General features: G+C 44.3%; 2 protein-coding genes across 2 annotated transcripts; both read right to left on the reverse strand.

Moving 5' to 3' along the window:
- Window positions 1-455: 455 nt before the first annotated feature.
- Window positions 456-5,807, reverse strand: LOC138239440 (uncharacterized). Its single transcript, XM_069191437.1, has 4 exons — window positions 4,901-5,807; window positions 4,372-4,475; window positions 4,118-4,198; window positions 456-2,119 (listed from the first exon to the last, which is right to left on the reverse strand). The coding sequence occupies exons 1-4, from the start codon at window positions 5,748-5,750 to the stop codon at window positions 2,114-2,116; spliced, it is 1,041 nt and encodes a 346-aa protein (XP_069047538.1). The 5' UTR covers window positions 5,751-5,807; the 3' UTR covers window positions 456-2,113.
- Window positions 5,808-5,934: 127 nt separating this feature from the next.
- On the reverse strand, window positions 5,935-11,054 carry LOC102694720 (uncharacterized). The gene is made up of 11 exons (XM_069191670.1): window positions 9,579-11,054; window positions 9,140-9,216; window positions 8,825-8,932; window positions 8,510-8,617; window positions 8,318-8,428; window positions 7,496-7,606; window positions 6,860-7,099; window positions 6,713-6,778; window positions 6,521-6,631; window positions 6,263-6,439; window positions 5,935-6,181 (listed from the first exon to the last, which is right to left on the reverse strand). Exons 1-11 carry the CDS (start codon window positions 11,052-11,054, stop codon window positions 5,935-5,937), a joined length of 2,832 nt encoding a protein of 943 aa, XP_069047771.1.
- Between the last annotated feature and the right edge of the window lie 3,271 nt (window positions 11,055-14,325).

The following is a 14,325-nucleotide window of genomic DNA, read 5'->3' on the forward strand; positions in this document are numbered from 1 at the left end:
GCCATAGTGCGCCAGAACGCTGCCCACACGCCAGCTCTCAGTGGGGAGGAGAACAGAGGGATGAAGCCAGTTCATAGAGGCCATCATTGGTAAAGGCCAGGGGGAAATATGGCAAGGACGCCGGGGTTACACCCCTACTCTTTTCGAGAAACGCCCTGGGACTTTTAATGACCACAGAGAGTCAGGACTTCGGTTTTACGTCTCATCTGAAGGACGGCGCTTTTTTACAGTTTAGTCACTATTAGTTTACTAACCTTTCTGGAATCTGGATCACTGATATAATTAAGAAGAGCAGTACCCCTGTGGTACTCACTAATTACATCAATGATTTAATTAAGAAGAGCAGTGGTCCCAGTACAGACCCCTGTTAGACTCCACTAGTTACATCATTGATATTATAAAGCTCCCAGTGTTCGCCAATGGAAAGAAATAGGCCGGAGGCTCTGCAATGGGTTGGTAGGACATTTATTAAAGACACCAAGGGGGGGCAGGGGAGATACAGCTACACAGACACAAGAGAGCAGAGGGCGTCTCCAGCCCTCCTCCCACTATATACGGGCAGTTAGTCCCGCCCCTCAGCAGCCGTTCCCAGCCTGCCTTGCGTGCGCATGGCTACAGCGCCCCATGTGGGCGCAACAATATAATCCAAAATTGCAGTGCTCCTTGTACAGATCCTTGTTAGACTCCACTAATTACATCATTGAGAAAATTAAGAAGAGCAGTGGCCCCAGTACAGACCCCTGTGGTACCACAAGGCAATTTATGTGTTCATTCCCGATCTGTACTGTTTTCTGTCCTTTAATTAGTTCTGTACTCAAGCATACTTATGACCTGTAGTGTACTGGAACCTGTAATGTCTGTGTCCTACAATCTGAGAGTTTATTTTTTTCTGTGGAACTTTTTTTCTAATATGATCTGCATGCAGAGTTAACAAGTAGTATCTGTCGGCCAAACTGTCTTGAAGTTGAGAGCAAGATTTCTGTTGGATTAAAAGAGATGTATTCACAGCCATGCTTGTTTACGATGTGCTGAGGCTGTTTCACCTCACCAGATGTTTAGTTTAGTCTGAATCGCAGAGCATGGCGCTGTGCACACCTAGAAAGTTCCTCCATTTTGTGGTGTAAATGGGAGCTTTTACAAGCTACTGTGAACATTTGACTTTTAGTGTGGTTTGAAATGCACTCATCAATGCGGATTCTTTCTAACCCCAAAATATGAAACTGGCTTTGCAGTCCCCTCGAGGAATAGGTGGGGAGCAAGGAGCGAATGGGCATGAAGCAGAGTGAAGCAGACAAGGAGTGTTCAAACTCGGGGAGAACAGCAGGAGAGGTCACGTGTTGTAGAGCTTCGGTGGGCTGGGACTTTGGGGAGAAGTGAAGCCGATCGATAAACCCCACCAGGTCACATTTTCCTGAATTGCCCTTGCATTTGTAAAGCCTCCTTGTATAAAAAATGCCTAAACTGGGGACAGTCTTAGACTGTCCTGACACCCCGAAGAAAAACTAAGAAAAACGTTAAAACCAGGGGCATCGGGCAACCTCAGTCCCCTCACACTGCATGGATCTGTGTGCAGCTCTGTGTCCTGTTCTGTCTACGTGATGATCCCTAGACAGGGACAGTCTCCAGAGTTTCTCCAGGGTCTCCAGTCTCTCCAGTCTCTCTAGGATCTCCACAGTTTCTCCAGGATCTCCAGTCTCTTTAGGATCTCCGGAGTCTCTCCAGGATTTCAATCTCTCTAGTGTTTCTAATATCTCTAGGATCTCCAGTCTCTCTAGTGTCTTTAGCATCTACAATCTCTATACTGTTGCTAGGATCTTCAGTCTCTCCAGGATCTACAGTCTATCTACTGCCTTTGGGATCTTCAGTCTCTCCAGGATCTCTAGTGTCTCTAGAATCACCAGGATCTCCTGTCCGGTGAGTCACTGAGGTTTGCAAAGGCTCAAACATAAGGAAAAAGAGCTTTTCTGAAAACACGAATCCCAGCATTGCCACGCTGTCCTATTGTCCCTGTGGCGGACATCCATGGGGGTGATGAAGACATCATGGCTGTTGCACCACGACAGACTCATCCTACCAGGACTCCAAATCCTGAAGAGAAGTATTGTGTCTCCCGTCAGGGCTGGAGGGAGACAGGAGAGAAGAAGAGTTAGGATGATGAGCACATTGCAGTAGTGTGTGAGAGAGTGAGGAGGCAAAGCAGGAGTGAAGAGTGTGAGAGAGTGAGCAGACAGCAGGAGTGAAGGTGTGAGAGAGTGAGCAGACAGCAGGAGTGAAGGTGTGAAAAAGTGAGCAGACAGCAGGAGTGAAGGTGTGAGAGAGTGAGGAGACAGAGCAGGAGTGAAGAGTTTGAGAGAGTGAGCAGACAGAGCAGGAGTGAAGAGTGTGAGAGAGTGAGGAGACAGAGCAGGAGTGAAGAGTGTGAGAGAGTGAGGAGACAGAGCAGGAGTGAAGAGTGTGAGAGAGTGAGGAGACAGAGCAGGAGTGAAGAGTGTGAGAGAGTGAGGAGACAGAGCAGGAGTGAAGAGTGTGAGAGAGTGAGGAGACAGAGCAGGAGTGAAGAGTGTGAGAGAGTGAGCAGACAGAGCAGGGGTGAAGAGTGTGAGAGAGTGAGGAGACAGAGCAGGAGTGAAGAGTGTGAGAGAGTGAGGAGACAGAGCAGGAGTGAAGAGTGTGAGAAAGTGAGCAGGTAGCAGGAGTGAAGGTGTGAGAGAGTGAGGAGACAGAGCAGGAGTGAAGGTGTGAGAGAGTGAGCAGACAGCAGGAGTGAAGGTGTGAAAAAGTGAGCAGACAGCAGGAGTGAAGGTGTGAGAGAGTGAGGAGACAGAGCAGGAGTGAAGAGTGTGAGACTGTGAGCAGACAGAGCAGGAGTGAAGAGTGTGAGAGAGTGAGCAGACAGAGCAGGGGTGAAGAGTGTGAGAGAGTGAGCAGACAGAGCAGGAGTGAAGAGTGTGAGACTGTGAGCAGACAGAGCAGGGGTGAAGAGTGTGAGAGAGTGAGCAGAGAGAGCAGGAGTGAAGAGTGTGAGAGAGTGAGCAGACAGAGCAGGGGTGAAGAGTGTGAGAGAGTGAGGAGACAGAGCAGGAGTGAAGAGTGTGAGAAAGTGAGCAGATAGCAGGAGTGAAGGTGTGAGAGAGTGAGCAGACAGAGCAGGAGTGAAGGTGTGAGAGAGTGAGCAGACAGCAGGAGTGAAGGTGTGAAAAAGTGAGCAGACAGCAGGAGTGAAGGTGTGAGAGAGTGAGGAGACAGAGCAGGAGTGAAGGTGTGAAAAAGTGAGCAGACAGCAGGAGTGAAGGTGTGAGAGAGTGAGGAGACAGAGCAGGAGTGAAGAGCGTGAGACTGTGAGCAGACAGAGCAGGGGTGAAGAGTGTGAGAGAGTGAGCAGACAGAGCAGGAGTGAAGGTGTGAAAAAGTGAGCAGACAGCAGGAGTGAGAGAGTGAGGAGACAGAGCAGGAGTGAAGAGTGTGAGAGAGTGAGGAGACAGAGCAGGAGTGAAGAGTGTGAGAGAGTGAGGAGACAGAGCAGGAGTGAAGAGTGTGAGAGAGTGAGGAGACAGAGCAGGAGTGAAGAGTGTGAGAGAGTGAGCAGACAGAGCAGGGGTGAAGAGTGTGAGAGAGTGAGCAGACAGAGCAGGAGTGAAGAGTGTGAGAGAGTGAGGAGGCAAAGCAGGAGTGAAGAGTGTGAGAAAGTGAGCAGATAGCAGGAGTGAAGGTGTGAGAGAGTGAGGAGACAGAGCAGGAGTGAAGGTGAGAAAAAGTGAGCAGACAGCAGGAGTGAAGAGTGTGAGAGAGTGAGGAGACAGAGCAGGAGTGAAGGTGTGAGAGAGTGAGGAGACAGAGCAGGAGTGAAGAGTGTGAGAGAGTGAGCAGACAGAGCAGGAGTGAAGAGTGTGAGAGAGTGAGCAGACAGCAGGAGTGAAGAGTGTGAGAGAGTGAGCAGACAGCAGGAGTGAAAGTGTGAAAGAGTGAGCAGACAGAGCAGGAGTGAAGGTGTGAGAGAGTGAGCAGACAGAGCAGGAGTGAAGAGTGTGAGAGAGTGAGGAGACAGAGCAGTAGTGAAGGGTATGTGTGCATTTCTTCTAAGACGTACAGACAGAATCAGTCTGAAAGTCTGACGTACCTGGACGTCGTCGTACCTGCCCTCAGCAGGTGCTCTTGAGAAAACTTGAGACAGCTGGTGAATTAGCCCAGTCTTCCAGCACTGTAGGGGGCAGCAGAGAGAGTTATACATGGACATAGTGCACGGCACAGCAGGAGTGAAGGTAAAGGTGTGTACAGTACAGGGAAACAGTGTACTGTATCTTGTTACTATGTTACAGTGAGAGTCCTCAACTGTACATGATGTACACTGAGTGTCACAGCTTGCTTACTGACCAGTGTAGCGATGACTGGGAGGAGCAGTAGGGACAGGATTCCCAGCGCGATCACTGAAACAGCCCAGTCAGGAAATGTCCCAGACTCTGTTTTACTGGAATGACCTGCAGGGAAGGAAGATGATTGGTAACTGGAGGGAAGCTGACTGTGACTGATGAATATTGCAGTTCATTGTTTCAAATTTGTGTGTGTTTAGTAAGACATGATTTCTGCTGGGCAGTGTCATCACAGATTCTAAATCTCTGGAGGGATGACTGAAAATTTAAGAACAGGTGGCAGTTTCTTACACAAAGGGTGGTGGGAGTGTGGAACAACCTGCCCAGCCTTGTTCTTGAAGCCAATACCCTGGCTTCTTTCAAGACACAGCTGGATGAGATCCTGGAATCAATAAACTATGAACTACCAGACAGGCCAGATGGCCCCTGAATGGTTCTTGTATCTGTTGTCATTTTCGTGTTCTGTGCTTGGCGTCTTTACTACTTTAGTCTGACTTTCTCTGCCAAGGTATCGGAATTGCAAATAACTGTACCTGCAGGAAGGATGGCTTGACCGCTCGGTGTAGTGGGGGAGCTGGAAGTGCCCGTGCTCTTGTCTGAGGAGGAGTGTGAAGACCCTCTGGACGGACTGGGAGTGCTGAGAGTTTCAATCAAACTGGCAGCAGGCTTTGTGGTTACAGTGGTAGCTGCAGTGGATGCACTGGGATCTCTAGGAGAAACTCTGTCTGTGACACTAGGGGGCGCCGTACCTGTAATAAGACTGGATGATATAGGGGGAACTGCTGTGGTTGTAGCTGTTGGTGCAGAGGGACCAGCTGGATTACTAGGTCTAGTAGCAGCTGTGGCTGTAGTAGGAGCTGATGTGATTGCACCGCGAGTGGAAACGGCTGGGGAGGAAATGGCAGATGTGGCTGAATTGGGACCTGCAGTTGCACTAGTTGACAGGGGAGAAAATGGGATTGTGCCTGAAATTGGGCGCACACTTGTGGTGAGAGTGGGAACTGCAGCTGTGGTATTCCACAAATCTGACGTTGTAACTGGCCTTGGTGGAGGGGGAGCTGTTGATGAGGCTGAGGTTGATGTAGGCAGGAAGTTTCTGTCGGCAGGAGCGGTAATTGGGATCAGACTGGAAGAGATCCCTTTAGGTCTGAGGGCACTATCTGGAGCTGAAGGGGCTGAGGGTGTAATCGGAGTCGAATCTGTGGTTTCGCGGGAAATTGTAAATGTTGTTGTGGTGGGAGTTGTTGAAGTGTTAATGGCAGGTGCTGAGGCTGTAGTGGAAACTGTACTTGTGGATGGAATGTGAGTTGTTGAAGTAGTCATGGGAGGTGTTGTGGTTCTGGTGAAACCTGTAGACATTGACGTGTTGTCAGTTGTTGACATTGGAATGGAAACTGCAGTTGAAATGGGAGCTGTTGAGGTTGTAAAAGCAGGTGCAGTAATTGTTCTTGAATGTGCAGTGCTTGAAACTGGAAAGGTAAAAATGGTTGTAGTTGCACCTGCAGTTCTATTGTGATTTGTTGAGGTTGTAATGGGAGGTGTTGTGGTTGTAGTTGAACCCGTAGGTTCAAGTACAGATGTAGATGTTGAAATTTGAGTTGTTAAGGTTGTAATGGGGGGTGTTGTGGTTGTAGTTGAACCTGTAGATGGAGTAGTGGAAGTTGCTGAGGTTGTAATAGGAGGTGAAGAGGTTGTAGTTGAACCTGTAGATGTTGTTGTAGTAGGAGGTGTTGGGATTGTAATGGGAGGTGATGTGGTTGTAGTTGAAGCTGTAGATGTTGTTGTAGTGGGAGTTGTTGAGGTTGTAGTTGAACCTGTAGGTTCAATTACAGATGTAGATGTTGAAATCTGAGTTGTTGAGGTTTTAATGGGAGGGGATGTGGTTGTAGTTAAACCCGTAGATCTTGTTGTAGTGGGAGTTGTTGACGTTGTAATAGGAGGTGATGTGGTTGTAGTTGAACCTGTATATGTTGTTGTAGTGGGGGTTGTTGAGGTTGTAATGGGAGGTGATGTGGTTGTAGTTGAACCTGTAGATGTTGATGTAGTGGGGGTTGTTGAGGTTGTAGTTGAACCTGTAGGTTCAAGTGCAGATGTAGATGTTGACATTTGATTTGTTGAGATTTTAAAAGGAGGTGAAGTGGTTGTAGTTGAACCTGTAGATGTTGTTGTAGTGGGGGTTGTTGAGGTTGTAATGGGAGGTGATGTGGTTGTAGTTGAACCTGTAGATGTTGATGTAGTGGGGGTTGTTGAGATTGTAGATGAATCTGTAGGTTCAAGTACAGATGTACAGGTTGACATTTGATTTGTTGAGGTTTTAATTAGAGGTGAAGTGGTTGTAGTTGAACCTGTAGATCTTGTTGTAGTGGGGGTTGTTGAGGTTGTAATGGGGGGTGTTGTGGTTGTAGTTGAACCTGTAGGTTCAAGTACAGATGTAGATGTTGAAATCTGAGTTGTTGAGGATTTAATGGGAGGTGATGTGGTTGTAGTTAAACCCGTAGATCTTGTTGTAGTGGGAGATGCTGAGGTTGTAATGGGGGGTGTTGTGGTTGTAGTTGAACCTGTAGATGGTGTAGTGGAAGTTGTTGAGGTTGTAATGGAAGGTGTTGTGGTTGTAGTTGAACCTGTAGATGTTGTTATAGTAGGAGTTGTTGGGATTGTAATGGGAGGGGGTGTGGTTGTAGTTGAAGCTGCAGATGTTGTTGTAGTGGGAGTTGTTGAGGTTGTAGTTGAACCTGTAGGTTCAAGTACAGATGTAGATGTTGACATTTGATTTGTTGAGATTTTAAAAGGAGGTGAAGTGGTTGTAGTTGAACCTGTAAATGTTGTGGTAGTGGGGGTTGTTGAGGTTGTAGTTGAACCTGTAGGTTCAAGTACAGATGTAGATGTTGACAATTGATTTGTTGAGGTTTTAATAAGAGGTGAAGTGGTTGTAGTTGAACCTGTAGATCTTGTTGTAGTGGGGGTTGTTGAGGTTGTAGTTGAACCTGTAGGTTCAAGTACAGATGTAGATGTTGAAATCTGAGTTGTTGAGGTTTTAAAGGGAGTTGATGTGGTTGTAGTTAAACCTGTAGATGTTGTAGTGGGAGTTGTTGAGGTTGTAATAGGAGGTGATGTGGTTTTAGTTGAACCTGTATATGTTGTTGTAGTGGGGGTTGTTGAGGTTGTAATGGGAGGTGATGTGGTAGTAGTTGAAACTGTAGATGTTGATGTAGTGGGGGTTGTTGAGGTTGTAGTTGAACCTGTAGGTTCAAGTACAGATGTAGATATTGACATTTGATTTGTTGAGGTTTTAATAGGAGGTGAAGTGGTTGTAGTTGAACCTGTAGATGTTGTTGTAGTGGGGGGTGTTGAGGTTGTAGTTGAACCTGTAGGTTCAAGTACAGATGTAGATGTTGAAATCTGAGTTGTTGAGGTTTTAATGGGAGGTAATGTGGTTGTAGTTAAACCTGTAGATGTTGTAGTGGGAGTTGTTGAGGTTGTAATAGGAGGTGATGCGGTTGTAGTTGAACCTGTATATGTTGTTCTAGTAGGGGTTGTTGAGGTTGTAGTTGAAAACCTAGGTTCAAGTACAGATGTAGATGTTGAAATTTGAGTTGCTGAGGATTCAATAGGAGGTAATGTGGTTGTAGTAGAACCTCTAGATGTTGTTGTAGTGGGAGTTGTTGAGGTTGTAATGAGAGGTGTGGTTGTATTTGAACCTGTAGATTTTGTAGTAGTGGGGGTTGTTGAGGTTGTAGTTGAACCTGTAGGTTCAAGTGCAGATGTAGATATTGACATTTGATTTGTTGAGATTTTAAAAGGAGGTGAAGTGGTTGTAGTTGAACCTCTAGATGTCATAGTAGTGGGGGTTGTTGAGGTTGTAGTTGAACCTGTAGGTTCAAGTACAGATGTAGATGTTGACATTTGATTTGTTGAGGTTTTAATAGGAGGTGAAGTGGTTGTAGTTGAACCTGTAGACGTTGTTGTATTGGGAGTTGTTGGGATTGCAATGGGAGATGGTGTGGTTGTAGTTGAATCTGTAGATGTTGTTGTAGTGGGGGTTGTTGAGGTTGTAGTTGAACCTGTAGGTTCAAGTACAGATGTAGATGTTGTAGTGGGAGTTGTTGAGGTTTTAATGGGAGGTGATGTGGTTGTAGTTAAACCTGTAGATGTTGTAGAGGGAGTTGTTGAGGTTGTAATAGGAGGTGATGTGGTTGTAGTTGAACCTGTAGATGTTGATGTAGTGGGGGTTGTTGAGGTTGTAGTTGAACCTGTAGGTTCAAGTACAGATGTAGATATTGACATTTGATTTGTTGAGGTTTTAATAGGAGGTGAAGTGGTTGTAGTTGAACCTGTAGATGTCATAGTAGTGGGGGTTGTTGAGGTTGTAGTTGAACCTGTAGGTTCAAGTACAGATGTAGATGTTGTAGTGGGAGTTGTTGAGGTTTTAATGGGAGGTGATGTGGTTGTAGTTAAACCTGTAGATGTTGTAGTGGGGGTTGTTGAGGTTGTAATGGGAGGTGATGTGGTTGTAGTTGAACCTGTAGATGTTGATGTAGTGGGGGTTGTTGAGGTTGTAGTTGAACCTGTAGGTTCAAGTACAGATGTAGATATTGACATTTGATTTGTTGAGGTTTTAATAGGAGGTGAAGTGGTTGTAGTTGAACCTGTAGATGTTGTTGTAGTGGGGGTTGTTGAGGTTGTAGTTGAACCTGTAGGTTCAAGTACAGATGTAGATGTTGAAATCTGAGTTGTTGAAGTTTTAATTGGAGTTGATGTGGTTGTAGTTAAACCTGTAGATGTTGTAGTGGGAGTTGTTGAGGTTGTAATAGGAGGTGATGTGGTTGTAGTTGAACCTGTATATGTTGTTCTAGTAGGGGTTGTTGAGGTTGTAGTTGAAAACCTAGGTTCAAGTACAGATGTAGATGTTGAAATTTCAGTTGCTGAGGATTCAATAGGAGGTAATGTGGTTGTAGTAGAACCTCTAGATGTTGTTGTAGTGGGAGTTGTTGAGGTTGTAATGAGAGGTGTGGTTGTATTTGAACCTGTAGATGTTGTAGTAGTGGGGGTTGTTGAGGTTGTAGTTGAACCTGTAGGTTCAAGTGCAGATGTAGATATTGACATTTGATTTGTTGAGATTTTAAAAGGAGGTGAAGTGGTTGTAGTTGAACCTCTAGATGTCATAGTAGTGGGGGTTGTTGAGGTTGTAGTTGAACCTGTAGGTTCAAGTACAGATGTAGATGTTGTAGTGGGAGTTGTTGAGGTTTTAATGGGAGGTGATGTGGTTGTAGTTAAACCTGTAGATGTTGTAGTGGGAGTTGTTGAGGTTGTAATAGGAGGTGATGTGGTTGTAGTTGAACCTGTATATGTTGTTGTAGTGGGGGTTGTTGAGGTTTTAATGGGAGGTGATGTGGTTGTAGTTGAACCTGTAGATGTTGTTGTAGTGGGGGTTGTTGAGGTTGTACTTGAACCTGTAGGTTCAAGTACAGAGGTAGATGTTGAAATTTGATTTGTTGAGGTTTTAATAGGAGGTGAAGTGGTTGTAGTTGAACCTGTAGATGTCATAGTAGTGGGGGTTGTTGAGGTTGTAGTTGAACCTGTAGGTTCAAGTACAGATGTAGATGTTGAAATCTGAGTTGTTGAGGTTTTAATGGGAGGTGATGTGGTTGTAGTTAAACCTGTAGATGTTGTAGTGGGAGTTGTTGAGGTTGTAATAGGAGGTGATGTGGTTGTAGTTGAACCTGTAGATGTTGTTGTACTAGGAGTTGTTGGGATTGCAATGGGAGATGGTGTGGTTGTAGTCGAATCTGTAGATGTTGTTGTAGTGGGGGTTGTTGAGGTTGTACTTGAACCTGTAGGTTCAAGTGCAGATGTAGATATTGACATTTGATTTGTTGAGATTTTAAAAGGAGGTGAAGTGGTTGTAGTTGAACCTGTAGATGTCATAGTAGTGGGGGTTGTTGAGGTTGTAGTTGAACCTGTAGGTTCAAGTACAGATGTAGATGTTGTAGTGGGAGTTGTTGAGGTTTTAATGGGAGGTGATGTGGTTGTAGTTAAACCTGTAGATGTTGTAGTGGGAGTTGTTGAGGTTGTAATAGGAGGTGATGTGGTTGTAGTTGAACCTGTATATGTTGTTGTAGTGGGGGTTGTTGAGGTTTTAATGGGAGGTGATGTGATTGTAGTTGAACCTGTAGATGTTGTTGTAGTGGGGGTTGTTGAGGTTGTACTTGAACCTGTAGGTTCAAGTACAGAGGTAGATGTTGAAATTTGATTTGTTGAGGTTTTAATAGGAGGTGAAGTGGTTGTAGTTGAACCTGTAGATGTCATAGTAGTGGGGGTTGTTGAGGTTGTAGTTGAACCTGTAGGTTCAAGTACAGATGTAGATGTTGAAATCTGAGTTGTTGAGGTTTTAATGGGAGGTGATGTGGTTGTAGTTAAACCTGTAGATGTTGTAGTGGGAGTTGTTGAGGTTGTAATAGGAGGTGATGTGGTTGTAGTTGAACCTGTAGATGTTGTTGTACTGGGAGTTGTTGGGATTGCAATGGGAGATGGTGTGGTTGTAGTCGAATCTGTAGATGTTGTTGTAGTGGGGGTTGTTGAGGTTGTACTTGAACCTGTAGGTTCAAGTACAGAGGTAGATGTTGAAATTTGATTTGTTGAGGTTTTAATAGGAGGTGAAGTGGTTGTAGTTGAACCTGTAGATGTCATAGTAGTGGGGGTTGTTGAGGTTGTAGTTGAACCTGTAGGTTCAAGTACAGATGTAGATGTAGACATTTGATTTGTTGAAGTTTTAATGGGAGGTGATGTGGTTGTAGTTGAACCTGTAGATGTTGATGTAGTGGGGGTTGTTGAGGTTGTAGTTGAACCTGTAGGTTCAAGTACAGATGTAGATGTTGAAATCTGAGTTGTTGAGGTTTTAATGGGAGGTGATATGGTTGTAGTTAAACCTGTAGATGTTGTAGTGGGAGTTGTTGAGGTTGTAATGGGAGGTGATGTGGTTAAATTTGAACCTGTAGATGTTGTAGTAGTGGGGGTTGGTGAGGTTGTAGTTGAACCTGTAGGCTCAAGTACAGATGTAGATGTTGAAATCTGAGTTGTTGAGGTTTTAATGGGAGTTGATGTGGTTGTAGTTAAACCTGTAGATATTGAAATTTGAGTTGCTGAGGATTTAATAGGAGGTAATGTGGTTGTAGTTGAACCTGTATATGTTGTAGTGGGAGTTGATGTGGTTGTAATGGGAGGTGATGTGGTTGTAGTTGAAACTGTAGATGTTGTAGTGGGAGTTGATGTGGTTGTAGTTGAAACTGTAGATGTTAATGTAGTGGAGGTTGTTGAGGTTGTTGTTGAACCTGTAGGTTCAAGTACAGATGTAGATGTTGAAATCTGAGTTGTTGAGGTTTTAATGGAAGGTGATGTGGTTGTAGTTAAACCTGTAGATGTTGTAGTGGGAGTTGAAGTGGTTGTAGTTGAAACTGTAGATGTTGATGTAGTGGGGGTTGTTGAGGTTGTTGTTGAACCTGTAGGTTCAAGTGCAGATGTAGATGTTGACATTTGATTTGTTGAGGTTTTAATAGGAGGTGAAGTGGTTGTAGTTGAACCTGTTGATGTTGTTGTAGTGGGGGTTGTTGAGGTTGTACTTGAGCCTGTAGGTTCAAGTAGTAAGGTAGATGTTGAAATTTGAGTTGCTGTGGATTTAATAGGAGGTAATGTGGTTGTAGTTGAACCTGTAGAAGTTGTTGTAGCGAGAGTTGTTGAGGTTTTAATGGGGGGTTTTGGGGTTGTAGTTAAACCTTTAGATGTTATTGCAGTGGGAGATGTTGAGGTTGTCGTTGAACACGTAGGAGGTGAAGTGGATGTAGTTGAACCTGTAGATGTTGTAGTGGGAGTTGTTGAGGTTGTAATAGGAGGTGATGTGGTTGTAGTTGAACCTGTAGATGTTGTTGTACTGGGAGTTGTTGGGATTGCAATGGGAGATGGTGTGGTTGTAGTCGAATCTGTAGATGTTGTTGTAGTGGGGGTTGTTGAGGTTGTACTTGAACCTGTAGGTTCAAGTGCAGATGTAGATATTGACATTTGATTTGTTGAGATTTTAAAAGGAGGTGAAGTGGTTGTAGTTGAACCTGTAGATGTCATAGTAGTGGGGGTTGTTGAGGTTGTAGTTGAACCTGTAGGTTCAAGTACAGATGTAGATGTTGTAGTGGGAGTTGTTGAGGTTTTAATGGGAGGTGATGTGGTTGTAGTTAAACCTGTAGATGTTGTAGTGGGAGTTGTTGAGGTTGTAATAGGAGGTGATGTGGTTGTAGTTGAACCTGTATATGTTGTTGTAGTGGGGGTTGTTGAGGTTTTAATGGGAGGTGATGTGATTGTAGTTGAACCTGTAGATGTTGTTGTAGTGGGGGTTGTTGAGGTTGTACTTGAACCTGTAGGTTCAAGTACAGAGGTAGATGTTGAAATTTGATTTGTTGAGGTTTTAATAGGAGGTGAAGTGGTTGTAGTTGAACCTGTAGATGTCATAGTAGTGGGGGTTGTTGAGGTTGTAGTTGAACCTGTAGGTTCAAGTACAGATGTAGATGTTGAAATCTGAGTTGTTGAGGTTTTAATGGGAGGTGATGTGGTTGTAGTTAAACCTGTAGATGTTGTAGTGGGAGTTGTTGAGGTTGTAATAGGAGGTGATGTGGTTGTAGTTGAACCTGTAGATGTTGTTGTACTGGGAGTTGTTGGGATTGCAATGGGAGATGGTGTGGTTGTAGTCGAATCTGTAGATGTTGTTGTAGTGGGGGTTGTTGAGGTTGTACTTGAACCTGTAGGTTCAAGTACAGAGGTAGATGTTGAAATTTGATTTGTTGAGGTTTTAATAGGAGGTGAAGTGGTTGTAGTTGAACCTGTAGATGTCATAGTAGTGGGGGTTGTTGAGGTTGTAGTTGAACCTGTAGGTTCAAGTACAGATGTAGATGTAGACATTTGATTTGTTGAGGTTTTAATGGGAGGTGATGTGGTTGTAGTTGAACCTGTAGATGTTGATGTAGTGGGGGTTGTTGAGGTTGTAGTTGAACCTGTAGGTTCAAGTACAGATGTAGATGTTGAAATCTGAGTTGTTGAGGTTTTAATGGGAGGTGATATGGTTGTAGTTAAACCTGTAGATGTTGTAGTGGGAGTTGTTGAGGTTGTAATGGGAGGTGATGTGGTTAAATTTGAACCTGTAGATGTTGTAGTAGTGGGGGTTGGTGAGGTTGTAGTTGAACCTGTAGGCTCAAGTACAGATGTAGATGTTGAAATCTGAGTTGTTGAGGTTTTAATGGGAGTTGATGTGGTTGTAGTTAAACCTGTAGATATTGAAATTTGAGTTGCTGAGGATTTAATAGGAGGTAATGTGGTTGTAGTTGAACCTGTATATGTTGTAGTGGGAGTTGATGTGGTTGTAATGGGAGGTGATGTGGTTGTAGTTGAAACTGTAGATGTTGTAGTGGGAGTTGATGTGGTTGTAGTTGAAACTGTAGATGTTGATGTAGTGGAGGTTGTTGAGGTTGTTGTTGAACCTGTAGGTTCAAGTACAGATGTAGATGTTGAAATCTGAGTTGTTGAGGTTTTAATGGAAGGTGATGTGGTTGTAGTTAAACCTGTAGATGTTGTAGTGGGAGTTGAAGTGGTTGTAGTTGAAACTGTAGATGTTGATGTAGTGGGGGTTGTTGAGGTTGTTGTTGAACCTGTAGGTTCAAGTGCAGATGTAGATGTTGACATTTGATTTGTTGAGGTTTTAATAGGAGGTGAAGTGGTTGTAGTTGAACCTGTTGATGTTGTTGTAGTGGGGGTTGTTGAGGTTGTACTTGAGCCTGTAGGTTCAAGTAGTAAGGTAGATGTTGAAATTTGAGTTGCTGTGGATTTAATAGGAGGTAATGTGGTTGTAGTTGAACCTGTAGAAGTTGTTGTAGCGAGAGTTGTTGAGGTTTTAATGGGGGGTTTTGGGGTTGTAGTTAAACCT

Source organism: Lepisosteus oculatus, chromosome 6, assembly GCF_040954835.1.
Source record: "Lepisosteus oculatus isolate fLepOcu1 chromosome 6, fLepOcu1.hap2, whole genome shotgun sequence".
In the NCBI taxonomy this organism is placed as follows: domain Eukaryota; kingdom Metazoa; phylum Chordata; class Actinopteri; order Semionotiformes; family Lepisosteidae; genus Lepisosteus; species Lepisosteus oculatus.

Excerpts from the sequence above, each read along its gene's own strand:
- LOC138239440 (XM_069191437.1), bottom strand. The coding sequence starts at position 5,750 with ATGTCAACAACTGACAACACGTCAATGTCTACAGGTTTCACCAGAACC. Across the intron at positions 4,476-4,900 it reads TCAAGCCATCCTTCCTGCAG|GTCATTCCAGTAAAACAGAG; the intron begins GTACAGTTATTT and ends CCTTCCCTGCAG. Across the intron at positions 4,199-4,371 it reads TCCCAGTCATCGCTACACTG|TGCTGGAAGACTGGGCTAAT; the intron begins GTCAGTAAGCAA and ends TGCCCCCTACAG.
- LOC102694720 (XM_069191670.1), bottom strand. The coding sequence starts at position 11,054 with ATGACATCTACAGGTTCAACTACAACCACTTCACCTCCTATTAAAACC. Across the intron at positions 8,933-9,139 it reads TCCCACTACAACATCTACAG|GTTCAACTACAACCTCAACA; the intron begins GTTTAACTACAA and ends TTGAACCTACAG. Across the intron at positions 6,440-6,520 it reads CACTACAACAACATCTACAG|GTTCAACTACAACCTCAACA; the intron begins GTTCAACTACAA and ends TTGAACCTACAG.